The sequence below is a fragment of the Suricata suricatta genome, chromosome 14 (genome assembly GCF_006229205.1).
Source record: "Suricata suricatta isolate VVHF042 chromosome 14, meerkat_22Aug2017_6uvM2_HiC, whole genome shotgun sequence".
In the NCBI taxonomy this organism is placed as follows: domain Eukaryota; kingdom Metazoa; phylum Chordata; class Mammalia; order Carnivora; family Herpestidae; genus Suricata; species Suricata suricatta.
This window is the reverse complement of record NC_043713.1, coordinates 38,162,700-38,176,980: the sequence shown is the minus strand read 5'-3', so window position 1 is coordinate 38,176,980 and position 14,281 is coordinate 38,162,700. Positions and strand designations below refer to the sequence as shown.

General features: G+C 35.6%; 1 protein-coding gene across 4 annotated transcripts in view; it reads right to left on the bottom strand.

Annotated features, from left to right (window-relative positions):
- CCDC178 (coiled-coil domain containing 178) overlaps positions 1–14,281 on the bottom strand; it is a 294,180-nt gene that overhangs the window by 238,112 nt on the left and 41,787 nt on the right. For all 4 annotated transcript variants that reach the window (XR_003902446.1, XM_029921892.1, XM_029921893.1 and 1 more), the window contains exon 3: positions 9,351–9,490. Coding sequence is in view for 3 of the 4 variants with exons in the window: in XM_029921892.1 (XP_029777752.1) it covers positions 9,351–9,490 (140 nt within the window). In the remaining variant the exon portion in view is untranslated. The remainder of the gene's footprint in view (positions 1–9,350; positions 9,491–14,281) is intronic.

The window sequence follows — 14,281 nt, the reverse complement described above, 5'->3', positions numbered from 1 at the left end:
GGGTTAGTATCCAAAATACATAAAGAACTTATCAAGCTCAATACCCAAAAAAACAAATAATTCAGTTAAGAAATGGGCAGAAGACATGAATAGACACTTTTCTAAAGAAGACATCCAGATAACTAACAGACACATGAAAAGATGCTCAACATCACTCATCATCAAAGAAGTACAAATCAAAACTATGAAGAGATACCACCTCATACCTGTCAGAATGACCGAAAGTAACAACGTAAGAAACAACTGGTGTTGGCGAGGAGTAGATAAAGGGGAACCCTCCTATACTGTTCATGGAAAACAAATTGGTGCAGTGACTCTGGAAAACAGTATGGAGGTTCCTCAAAAGTTAAGAATAGAACTACTCTACAACACAGCATTGCACTAGCTTAGAGAAGAATGTTGGTGCAATTTTGATGGGGATTGCATTGACTGTGTAGATTGCTTTGGGTAGTAATGACATTTTCACAATGTTTATTCTTCTGATCCATGAACAGGGAATGTTTTTCCATTTCTTGGTGTCTTCTTCAATCTCTTTCATAAGTTTTCTATAGTTTTCATCATATAGGTCTTTTACATCCTTGGTTAGGTTTACTCCTAGGTATTCACAGCGACTGCACTAATAGGTATTTCCCAAAGGATACAAATATACTGATTCAAAGGGCACATGCACCCTGATTTACTTATCAACAACAGCCAAATTATGCATAGCCCAAATGTCCATTGACTGATGATGAATGGAAAAAGGTGCAATATATATATATATATATACACACACACATATATATGCCCTAATAACATACATATGTGTGTGTGTGTGTGTGTGTATATATATATATATATATATATATATATATATATATATGTGTGTGTGTGTTTCAAAATTGAGATGCTCTAAAGACATATATAAAAAGATGTTCAATGGGCACTGGGTATAGGAGTCCTAGAAAAAAAAAGTAAAATTTGAGCTGGAAATCTCAATTTAATCTAAGAATACAGTGTATAAATGACATAAATTCAAATGGAATCACCCATGAGGAAAATAGAGGCAGAAGAAGACATAGGTCAGGAGCACCACTATTTCCAATGGCCTGTGGCTGTAAACATGGACAGAACCATAAAGACTGACTAAAGTATCTACCGAAGTGGGAAGAAAGCCTGAAAACAAAATACCCCAACAACACAGGAATAGTATTTTTCCAACAGGTGAAAGTGATCAAAACTTTCATTTCCAAGACTATACAGAGTGGTTATATTCAATTACTCCTGCATAATGAACTACTCTGAAACTTAGAGGCTAAAAACAATCCCATTTTCTTTGCTCATAATTATGAGTTACCATGTAAACTAGGTGTAGCAGGGTGGGCTCTTGGTCTTGTCTGAAGGCAACCAATGTGACCACAAACTCATTAGTCATCTGGCAGCTTGACTAGGAACGGTAGTTCTAGAGAGCCTCACTCACAAGTCTGGTGGTTTCTGCTGACTGCACAATGGGCCCCTCTCTCTACATGGGTCATTCATCCTCAGGGAAGCTGTATTAATTAGGCCTATTTACATAGGAAGCTTATGGGAGCAAGAGAGTGATGCACAGGCTTCAAGACCTCTTAAGACTTTGCTTAAAAATGGATATTTCTTCAGACATGTCTCTTGTTCAAAACAAATCCCAAATCCAGTCTGTGTTTAAAGGCTGTGAGAATAGGGTTTACCTATTAATGGAAGAAGGTATAAAGGATGAGATGGGGCCATTTTAATCCTCCATTTTCTTATCTTTCACCCCAAGAATATACATGCCTCCTATGTGCAAAATATATAAGAGGCTTAAATGTAAGTGCTAACACCATAAAACTCATCTTGCAAGAAAACAAAGAAGTAAATCTTCATGACCTGGGATTTTGGAATGAACTATTAAATATGACACTAAAAACATAAAGAACAATAAAAACAAAAGGATAAACTTAAATTTATCAAAATTTAAAACTTTGTACATCAAGGGACATTATCAAGAAAGTGAAACACAACCTATATAATGGGGGGAAATGCCTCCAAATCCTATATCTGATTAGGGTCTACTATCCAAATATATAAAGAAGTCTTACAACTCAACAACAAAATTGTTGTTTAGAACCATTTAGAAGAACATAAAAATAACCTAATTAAAAGAATGGAAATAATGTTAAAGAAAAAATATGACCATGGCTTTTAAGTTATGAGGTGTTTAAACCCAATCAAATTAATATGAATCCCCAAAGTTCTTAGGGGAATTGTAACATTTTCGACTAAAATACAAAAGATTCAAAATGCAGAGAAACTTCTAATTTATATCAGTGTTATGAACAAAATTGTGTCCTACTAAAATTCATATGTTGAAGTCCTAATCTCCAATGTGACTGTATTTAGAGATAGGACTCTTTGGGGGATAATTAAAGTTAAAATATGTCATAGGATAGAGTCCTAATTCAATAAAACTGGTATTCTTATAAGACAAAAAACACCAAGGCTTGCTCTCTCTCAACATATGGGCACAGAAGAAAGGCCATGTAAGAACAGTGTGAAAGCCAGGAAGAGAATCCTCAATACAAACTGTGACAACACCTTGATTTTGGACTTCAAGTTTCCAGCACTGTGAGAAAATAAACTTCTGTTGTTTAATTCTTCCAGCCTGTGGTAATTTTTTTTATGGTAGCCTGAACTTACTAATACAAAAAAAAAAAAAAAGTTTCAGATAGCGACTCAGGTCTATTTATGGAAATCCAAATATCTCTCAGAACCAAGAGCTCAGAGAGTAAAGCAAAAGGACAAAGAGAACCACACATTAGAAAATTATCCCCAGGAAGCAGAACTGGGTGCTAATCAAGACACACTGCTTAGACTCAGATGTGGTAGACCTAATACCATGTGCCCTCATAAATTTCAGAATTATAGGCATCAGTGAAAGTTTTGTGTCTTTCATTTCTCCCCTTTTGAATAACACTATTTATTGTGACAATTTTGTCCCTGGTTCACCATTGTTTGCTAAGTGTGCAGGAGCAGTACTTAACATCATTTTAATTCACAGATCTCTAGATCAAAAGAAGCTGCACCCAGAGAACATCATCCACATTGTATCTATTGCAGAACATATTATCATGGACCTCTCTCTGTATTATACCATCATAGATGAAACTTTTGGGACTTGGTGATTACAGTCTGCAATTGGATGAGTTGTGAATCATGTTGTCAATATACCAACAGATTAACTGCTACATAAATTTCCCCCCAAATTCATGTCTCATGTCATCCACATCCAGTCTAATACTCTACTGCACTAACAAAGGGATTGATTATGTACTTTGCTTTAGCCAGTGGGACTTGAACAATTATAAAACAGGCAAATAGTTTAGGTTCTTGCCCACTGAGATCTCTCCTCCTAGAACACAGTCCCAGACATGGGTGTGAGGCCATCTTAGTCACTGTTTCCTGTTGAGTTAGCAGGTGTGTACATCCACATAATTGGCCCCAGGAAAGAACTAACAAAATTGCCCAGCTGAGCTCAGAACAAATTGCTCAATGATAACCAAATAAATGCTTGTTCTAGCCACAAAGTTTGAGACAGAGAGAGGATGTGTGCGTATGTATATACTGATAGAAAAAAATGCTTACTTTTCTGAAGATATTTTCATTAGAACAACAAAGACCAAATCCAGATTGCAATGAATAAATGAGTAATTGATAGGTAAGGAAAAAAAATGCAAAATTTATGCAATCCTTTTCAGATATTAAATAAAACACAAAGAAGGAGAAAAGGGGTATATTTAAAGGTGTATGGGGTAAAAATATTTTCTTGAAAATAAGAGAAACATCAATATTTTAAATATTGACAGGAGTGGGGGGGAAATTTGGAAGGGAGATGTGAACACCTGATGGAACAAGATCCTTGAAAATGCTGAGGGTGGAGTGCAGCCTATAATATGTCGTAAGCACTTAATAGTACCATTGCCACTTTTACTGATAATAATGGTACTATTTTTGTATAATACATTCGCTATATTTTAAAGAATAATTTCTAAATACTTTCTTTCTATGCCATTCTTTCAAATCATGGTAACATTCTAATGATTTGTTATTGATTAAATGAAGAGAACATTTTCAGTTCAGTAGAGATCACTCTAAATTAAATAAAGCTTTCTCTAGTCTAGGCAGCCTAGAAAAATAAAGTGGAAGAAAGGCAAAACAAAATCTTATACTGGAGGGAAAGTTATCTAGATAATTATTTCCATCATATTGTCATGTTTTCTCATTCGTTGCAAAATGAAAATATAGGGAAAACATTCATAGTGACTCTACATTGAAGAATTTTCTTTTCAAAATTCAAATTGCAATTTAACTATTATGAATGCATGGACCAGCTTATGGCAGATGTATCTCTGCTAGTCACAGGCTCTATATCGTTCATTCTGACTATAATGGAAACCACTGTGATTCGGTGGGCAAACAAACTCTAATCCTTCATCCAATAAAAGACTGATCATTGAGCACCTGGGTGGCTCAGTCAATTGAGCGTCCAACTCCTGATTTTGGCTTAGGTTACAGTATCACAGTCCGTGGGTTCAAGCCCACAGTGGGGTCTGCGCTGACAGTGTGGAGGCTGCTTGGGATTCTGTCTCTTCTCTTTCTAGCCCTCCCCTACTTGCTCTCTATCTTTCTCTCAAAGTAAAAAAAAAAAATTTTTTTAAATGTTTTAAAAGATTGATCTTTTCACTTATTTAATGTAGTCCATACCCAAAAGTAGATGACAGCTTTATAATTATTTATAGAGCTTTATCTAATGAAAGGTTAAGATGATTCTGATTAAAAACAAACAAGCACCGTCCCCATAAGAAACCCCACAACAAACAGCAGCAGCCCCCAGCCCTAGAAAACTAAACTGCTGTCTCTACAGACTGGCCTATTTTGGACATTCTACACTAATGGGATCACACAATATGTGGTCTTTGTGATTACGGTAATGGTTACACAACCCTGTAAATGCACTATAAACCATTTATTTGTACACTTTAAATGACAAGCTTTGTAATATGCAAATTATCTGAATAAAGCTGTTTTAAAAATTAAGCACTTTCTAGAGAGAAACACATGTGAAAATGGTGTAATTAAAAGAAGATAAACTGCAGGCCTAGAGAGGGCATTACTATCTTTCTCTGTCTCAACCCCACCCCAATCCCATCATAAATGTACTCTTACAGTCCCAAGAAAAAAACCCCAGTCTCAAGGGGAAGAAAGTCATTGTGAACTGAACGAAGTCAAGAATATTATTTGAGCAATACTTTCAGATTTGGGGGCTTCAGCAGAAGAAATTCACCTATTTGGGCAAAACACCCCCTTCTCTTTTGCTGGCTACCAAACCCTTCGTGAACCAGCCTGTCCTCATCATTGGGCCAAGTTCTTTCCAACAATTGGAGTAATAAAATATAAAGTTTCGGGAATTTGGAGAGCTAACCAGTTACCTGCTTTGACTCCGAACCCCCAAATCCAGAGGAATCACATAATCTGCAACTCAAAATAGGACGTATATTGTGCACTTCATGTTGGGGACTGCAATGGACTTTGGGGTGGAGGTTCCACCTGGCTGTTTCTTCTCTACCTTATTTTGCCATCTGCATGCATAATCCCTTGGAAACTGATAAAGGGATGAGTCCTGTTGCTCCCCCAGAACTAGACAGAGAAAGACAGTGCCTGGGATTGTAGGCAATGAATGAATAAAACTGAATAATGTTAAATTCCTCCCAAAGGTATAATCAGCTGACAACTTTCATTGGATAAAATGTTTTTTTTAATTCTTTTATTTTTTTTAATGTTTATTAATTTTTGAGAGACAGAGTGCAAGTTGGGTAGGGACAGAGAGAGGGAGACACAGAATCCAAAACAGGCTCCAGGCTCTGAGCTGTCAGCAGAGAGCCCCGTGTGGGGCTCAAACTCACAAACCGTGAGATCTTGACCTGAGCTGAAGTCAGTAGCTTAACTGGCTGAGCCACCCAGGCGCCCCTGGATAAAATATTTTTAAGTGGTAAAAATACTGAAATGTTCTTTCTTGCATCTTGTCCAGGCATTCTGGAATTACCAAACTACAACCAGACACACATTTTAAAAAATTATAAATTATAAAAATTTGGTATTTTCTCAGGATAATTGTACATTTTATATATTTTGACACAAGTAACCCATTCTATTGGAAACTAGATTTTATGTTTAGATTTAACTAATTCTGAATCGTGATCCATAGGAGAATATAATACATTATCTTTCCACAAAATCCACATGTGTTTACCTTTATTGAAAATAACAGATCCCATTAGCTTTCGTTTACCCCCAAAATCACAAGCTACGTTTTAAAAATTTCCTTCAAGTCCTGTTTCCTTAATTTTCTTTAAATGTTTGAATAAAGACTATGAATGTAAATTTTTCTAATTATTGCTACCAAAAGCTCATTTTTCCAAATGATATTGGAAAGTTCTTTTCACTTTAGTAGGTTAGAAAAAATTTATCTTTTTAAAGAAGATAGGTGGCTACCAATTCATTCCCCAAATATTGCTACAAATATAACTGAATGTCTTTTGTTAATTATAGTGACCTATGCAAAAAATATAGCATGAGGGGCTCCTGGGTCACTCAGTCGGGTAAGCGTCCGGGTTCGGCTCAGGTCATGATCTCACGGTTTGTGGGTTCGAGTCCCACGCCGTGCTCTGTGCTGACAGCTCGGAGCCTGAAGCCTGCTTCAAATTCTGCATCTCCCTCTCTCTCTGACCCTCCCCTGCTCACACTGTCTCTCTCTGTCTCTCAAAAATAAATAAAAAACATTAAAAATTTAAAAAATATATATAGCATGAAAAACATAAATAAATATGCTCTATACATATACTCTATTATCAGTTCAACACTACCAATTCTAACTATCAAATATTTAGTCAAAATAAAATATGTTTTTTATTTGGAAAATAGAAAGTCTACAATAAGTACTGAAAATAGTTTTTAAAAAAGGTTATGAGCATTTATTTTACAAATCATCTTTTGATTTGTTTTGTTTTTTATTTTTGTTTTGTTTATCTATTTATCTTGAGCAGGAGAGAGAAGGACAGAGAGAAGAGTGAGAGAATCCCAAGCAGGCTCTGCATTATCAGCACAGAACCTGAAATGGCTTGAATCCACAAACTAGGAGATGAGACCAAGACCTGAACCAAAGTGAAGAGTCAGATGCTTAATCCACTGAGCCAACCCGGTGCTCCTCACAATTAGTCTTTCAAATAAAGTTTATGCATATACTCACTTATAAACACATTATTATTATTATTATTATTATTATTATTATTACAGTTTTTGACTAGAAGTCCATTTATCTGACACTGTTATTTCTGTTTCATCTTGTCAAGAAACCAACATTCCATGTCAATGAGAATTAAGGTCTTTTTTTGCCTGTATGGGTTATAAAACAAACTGAAAGGGGCTTTGGAGTAAGAAGAAACTCAGTTCAAATTTCATCTCTAATGCTTACTACCTGTATGATGATGAATAAATTACTTGACTTTCCTAAGTACTAGAATTCTCATCAATAAGGTAGGATTCCTATAAAGTACAAATACAGAAACATACATTTGGTAGGTGCCTAGCAAATACCAGATGTTTGGTAAATGATAGCTCTTACTGTATTGGATGGATAGGGGCTTTAGATGTATCTAGAAAAGAAAGGTTCTGCTTCAGGTCCTCATTTATTTTTCCATTCAACAGACATTTATTGAGTGCCTACTATATTAGGCTCTAAGCTAAGCACCAGAAGACAACACTAAGCAAGTCACTCTGGTGCTAATGTTCATAAAGCTTTTTATTTATTCAGCTGGCTAATTTACATAATACATTTAAATAAGAATGGCTCTTTTTTCAATTTTCCTGAAGATAAGTTATAAAACATCTTAGTTTACTTTGTGAATTATTTTACCTAAGGTAATCTTTTAGCTGGCCTTATTCATAGTGTTTAACAGTTTATCAACTGCTCAGAATCCCAAGTGGGTCTGGGTAAAAACATGGGTTTTGACAATTGTGTGTTTAAATCCCAATTCTTTCTTGTGATCTTGAACACGTTCTCAAATACTTAAATTATTATTTCCCTGTCTGCCAATTAGATATAACAATAACCATTCAAAAATAGTTTTGAGCTATTATAATTGTTAATGTAGCTGTTATAGTATAGCGATTATAATCATAGCTCTTGTAATTTTTATTAAAACACCTATAAATCTATTTTTATGATTTTAAAAACATGCATAGTCATTAGTTAACACACACACAATGTATACAGCATATCATATCAATAAATACTAATTCTCTTCTATCTACTTAACAATAATTTTCAAGACACCATCAGACCACTGGCCCACAAAGCATTTTCTGAAAAGATATGCTGACTTGGGGAAACAAAGAAGAAAGAAAGACAAATATATAAATATATATAAATATAACACTAATAAAGGATTATATGATTAAAATATAGAAATAATAGTAACTAATATATACTGAGGACCTAGGATATGCTGGTACTTTGTCCAAGACAATAGCATTATCTTTACTCTTATCTAAGGTCATAGAATATGTGGCTCTAAAGACTGCAATTTTAAGGACTATACTCTAATGTGGTAGACAACATCCTACATAAAGCATCACGATTGGTCCGTCAGAACTTTCTCAAGAGCCAGATCCAATAACAGTGGTGAGGGAAGAGAAACACAAACCTATCCTCTTGTTTGCACAACGTAATTGTACAGTAAATGCATAGAATAATCTTCATGAAAGGTATGAAAAAGTTATCACTCCTGTCATCTTTGAAAGTAACCGAAGTTACAGTGATTTCAAGATAGAACTCCCTTCAGAATAATAACGGCAAACAGGTTAAAAAGACAGAATCGTTACATTGTCTTTCAACAGACCTATTAAGTATTTCTTTAGAACAAAATAACTCATTAAGAAGGACACGTTGTCCTTTTACACACCAATTTACTCATCTAATAATCTAATCAGTTTAGTGTCCCTAAAAACGATGTAAATACTATTTAATTTACTAGTCAAGTTGGCTTATGGAAATTACTACTTAGCATGATTGCCTCCAGATAACGAACAAACAGGTAGGGAAAAAAATCTACTTAATAAGGTCGTTTCCCTTTCTGAAGCGAGACTATCAAAAACATGTCTAGATTAGTAAATTATACAACGAAGTAAAGATTCTAGAAAATATTCTACGTACCACTAAGAAATGACTCCCTGGGTTCTTTAAGTAACAGCCCCTATAGGTTCTATCAAGCTTATAAAAACATCAGCATTTAAAATCTTACCTGTTGCAAATGCTCTTGTATTTTAGATTCCACACTTTCAATGTGAGAAATCATTTTGTTGACACATGGTGCTGGGATGTTTACCAAAGCACAGCTTTGACGTCGACACGGGTAGCTAAAGTAAATGCCTTTATTCACCCCTTAAAGATAAAGCAGACAGGCGCTAGTTAATAGGTACATGCAAAACAGTAAACTGTGATATTCAGAATATGCAAAAAATAGTCTGCTTTATTAATAGTAATACTTTTTAAATTTCTTTAATAAACATATCGATAAAGATTTTATAAAATTATAGAATGGTATGACAGTAAATGATACTAAATTATATGTAATTATACAAAGTATTCATAACATCATGAAATAAACACTGAGAAAAAAACTAAAGAAAACAGGCAAAAACCCAAGTTAATCCAATAGTTTCTAAATAGTTCCTGAATCACTTAAAAAATTCCTTCAAAATGTATTTTAAATTCTCTCTTCAAAGAGAGTCCACATCTCCCAGCGCGAATAATATCCAACACTCATGCATTGAAGAAGTCCTTCTTGAAATCCAGCATGGGTTTCTCTTGCTGGAAAAAAAAATAAAAGCAAGTCCCCTTCATCCTTATAATAACCTCATTTTCCACCTTCCATTTCTGAAAATTAGAGTCTCATGCACAGAGTGATTGATGTTCCCACTATAGCGTTCAAGTTGTACTCATCATAAAATCCACTCAGTCCGATGTGCCTCAGTGATTCTAACCCTGGCATGTCCCGAATCGACTGAAGGTTGCAGAGGCACAGCAAAGTTGTCCATGAAACTCCACCGAAGTGCTTACTTGCAGTCCTTTTGCCTCTAAGGACTCTATTGGGCTGGATGATAGCTGCAATCACTGATCTTAAATGCAAGACACAAAATAGGCTTGGTGCCTCAGTGAGAATAGTGTGATGTCCTCATTCCAGCTGACCTTGAAGAACATAGAAGTTATGCTGTGGCCTTCAGACTGTGCTTTTTGTTTAAATGCCATCTCATAGGGTGTAAGTATCTTCATTTAAACAACAATCTTTTAAATATCTTTTAAACTCTCATAATACCTTCCTCCAAAAGCATAATCTCTGTGAAAACAGCATACCTGCTTCACTTATAAATGAAGGTTCACACTGTCCCATACATTGCATATATATAAATGTATATATGCCTGTATTTATATACATATGCACACACACACTAACATTTTTTGAGAATTAAAAGTATGTGCCAAACATGGAACTATGCTAAGTACTTTTGATTCCACATTTTATTTAATTCTCACAACAATCTTATGAAATGGATTACCTTGATTTCATAGATGAGGAATCAAAGGCTTAGAGGAATTATATAATGTGTCCACTTCCACAAAGCTGTGAGGTGGGAAAACTGAGACTTGCCTGTATCTTCTTGGCCTTGGAGTATAAGCCATACTTTAAGGTTGTTTTTATGTTTTTACAAAGGTAGTCAAAAAAGCAAAACAGTCGTAAAAATATATTTCAGGGCATCTCAAATGTTTCATATATCACTCGCTTTTGAATTTTGATTGTTCCCTCAAGATATCAGTGCTGATACTGCAATGAAGCGTAGTTTGCTTTGACTATACTCAACACACACTCTTGCTATGAACATTTCGTGTATTATATTCCCTCTTTCCTCTTTAGTTCATACAGAGATATGTATTTCCATCTCTATAATAGTCACAGGCTAAAGAACAAGCTGGTGAAAATTACATATTGATCTCCTATCCAAATATCTTGATAAGGGCATGTTGCCCTTCCCTCTAGAAATAAGAAAGTTTTAATACACATTTAACAACCAAGCAGTTGTCCTGAGACTCAAAACATTTGTTTTGCTTCATTAAATGTGGAGAAAACAAGGATGGTAATGACTCATTTAACATTTTTCTGTATGTTCCACTCTCACCTATTATATGAATTATATGAACCTATTATATGAATAATAATTTCCATAGCACCCCTATGGTTTAGGATTAACATTTTGCATACAGTAAAGAAATCCTATGAGGTTAAAATTTGCAATAATGGTCTGCAAAAGACATGGCAGCTCAAGTAAAGCAATGCAGAACCAGAATCCAGAAGTTATTATCACTTTTTATTCTAATACAGGCATAGTGTAAGTTACAACTTTCCTTTCCATTTCGTTTTACTTTAGAGACACCCTAGATCACTACTCTCGGTGTCCATGTCCGTTCTCGTTTTGACTGGAGTGATATCCCACTGTGCTTAAGTTAGTCAGTCTCTAACATCAGATTTCTGACATAATAAATGAATGGGTTAGTAAGGTGTTACACAAAATCTTTTTTATCTTAAATTCCATGATACAGCTAATTAATGATTTTAGTCAAACATACTGATAGAACTCCTCCACGTGAAGCCTGTGCACACATTGTCAGGGTGAGTGTTTAAGGTCAAGCTCGGGCAAGATTTATACCCTCTCTAAACATCGGCCCAACTTTAACTCCCTTGCTCAGAATCAATGCCTAAGAGGAAAGATCTTCCTGGATCTAGGCTACAGTTGAGGTTTGTTGGCTCTGCAACATGAAACTTCCATTTGAGAAAAATATGGGCTGGCTAATTTATGGGCAAATGAAATTAAAATGCTATGTTCATAAACTGCCAACTCTCTGTGAACGTGATCCTTTCATAATTTATTCACCCAGCCCATCCTTCCTTCTCTCTTGCTTTTAATATGTGGTTCCTTTATGTCCATTACCCCGATTACTGAATCGTCCCTTTATCTGAACTCAGCACTCAGAAGAATATTTATCTGAACACAAAATTGCTTTTCACATTCTGGCATCCCTTTTAACATCTTTTCTTTCCAAGATGTAGAAAAAGTCAGTGTTCTCGAGTTTAGAAATAACGTCTCCTCCTCACAAAGCCTCTGTGTAATGAACACAAAATACCTTTAAGGACACAAATCTCCATTTAGTTTTTGTTACATACTAGAAGAATCGGGGTGGGGGGAACCTTTCCCTGACTTTAGAATTACTTTCTTTTTACTGAACCTTATAATGTGGGAGACATTTATCACTGAATATATGAAATAATATGCACAGACTCTCAGAGTTGGAGAGGACTAAAGATGGTATCTACTCTAACCACTTTTAACATATAAATGACCCTGTTCAGTGCTCACTTATCACCATTCTCTTCAGTCTTTTCAAAATCTGCAATTTCAGCATATTTAGTTTTGCTTCCCTTAAGTAATCATAGGTCTTCCTATTACTGTGTCTGACCACTTCCTATTGCTATCTTACACTAAATTTTGCTTTGACAAACAATCTTTTCAAATGAGAAATTCATACAAACAGTCACAATATCCTCACTTCCTGTTCTCTTCTTTAAAAATGTAAGTATTAACAGCCTTCTTACATGGCCCTTTCCCTATGAGGAATTCTTGAATCTTTTCGACATTTGGATATACCTGTATCGTTTTCTGTTTCTTTATTAGAACTTTTCACATTGTATTCTGCTGTGGAAACATCTGTTTCCCATCTATCTCCCCATGAAGTTTTTGGGTTCTTTATGAAGAGAAATTATATTTAGTGCCTTAAAAACTGTTGAAGAAATAAATCAATGAATAAGTCACCTTTTAAAAAATTTTTATCATGCTGTATCCTGGCTTCTGTTCTCTCCTCTTTATTAAATCATCATTCAAAAATCCCACCAATCAATATTTCTACTACTATCTGTGAAGGAGTAACTGATCTAGATTTAGTCTTCCAAGTCTGAAAAAAATTATGCAAGGCAACTATTTTCAGACATTGGAAAATAGGAATGCCAGCCTTTGACTCCTGAGAAAGGAAAATGCATAAGGCTGAGTGCCACAATCATGTTCTCTTCCAAGGGACAATTTTTCAACTGCAATATAGAGATCTGGGGGAAGAAAAGAACATGAAAATCCTGTTGAGATAAGGAGCAAAGATTAGCATCCTAAGTAGTGGAGACGGAATCTTCAGGGCAGGAAACCAAAAAAGACACACCCATGCGGAGAAGAGCCCCAATAAATATCCATGTGAGAATGCTCTCTGTATCTGTAGATAAGGGCTAGACTGCGTGTGCATGTGTGTGTGTGTGCGTATGTGCACGTGTGTGTCTGTGTGTGTGTGTGTGTGTGTGTGTGTGTGTGCGCGCGCGCAGGGCAAAATTGCCTGAATATTAACAGAGAGCATATGCCATGGGTTTAAAAAAAGAACAAAAACACTATTAGTTGGTGTGCCCGTGTGGCTCAGCAGGTTGAGTAACTGACTTCGCTCAGGTCATGATCTAGCAGTCTGTGAGTTCAAGCCCATGTTCGTCTCTGTGCTGACAGCTCAGAGCCTGGAGCCTGCTTTGGATTCTGTGTATCCCTGTTTCTCTGCCCCTCCTATTTTTTCTCTCTCTCTCAAAAATAAACATTAAAACAAAACCTAGAAGTTGAATGATGTTGGTAAAAAAAAAAACATATCGGCAAGGGATGAGGAAAAAATCTTAGAAGTGCAGTGCTGTCAGAATGTAACAATTTCATCAACACCTCAATAACACTCTCTGGTGTCACATCTTAGGAGGAAGGACTGTGCCTTAGAGCAAGACCTCCTTGTAGGCCCACCTTAAAATTGTTTTTTAAATTAAGCTATAATATATATATGAGACAGAATTTAGCCAAATTGGAGGGCATTAGTAAATTCCTTGGCAGATACACACATACATGCATGTATGGAGGAGGGGGAGAGAGAGAGAGAGAGAGAGAGAGAATCCGAAGCAGGCTCAGCACAGAGACCAATGTGGGGCTCAATCTCATGAACTGTGGGATCGAGACATGAGCAGATATCAAGAATTGATGCTTAAGTAACTGAGCCATGAAGATGCCCCAAGCACATACCACTTTTAAATAGATCAAATGATTAACTGAGCTGCCT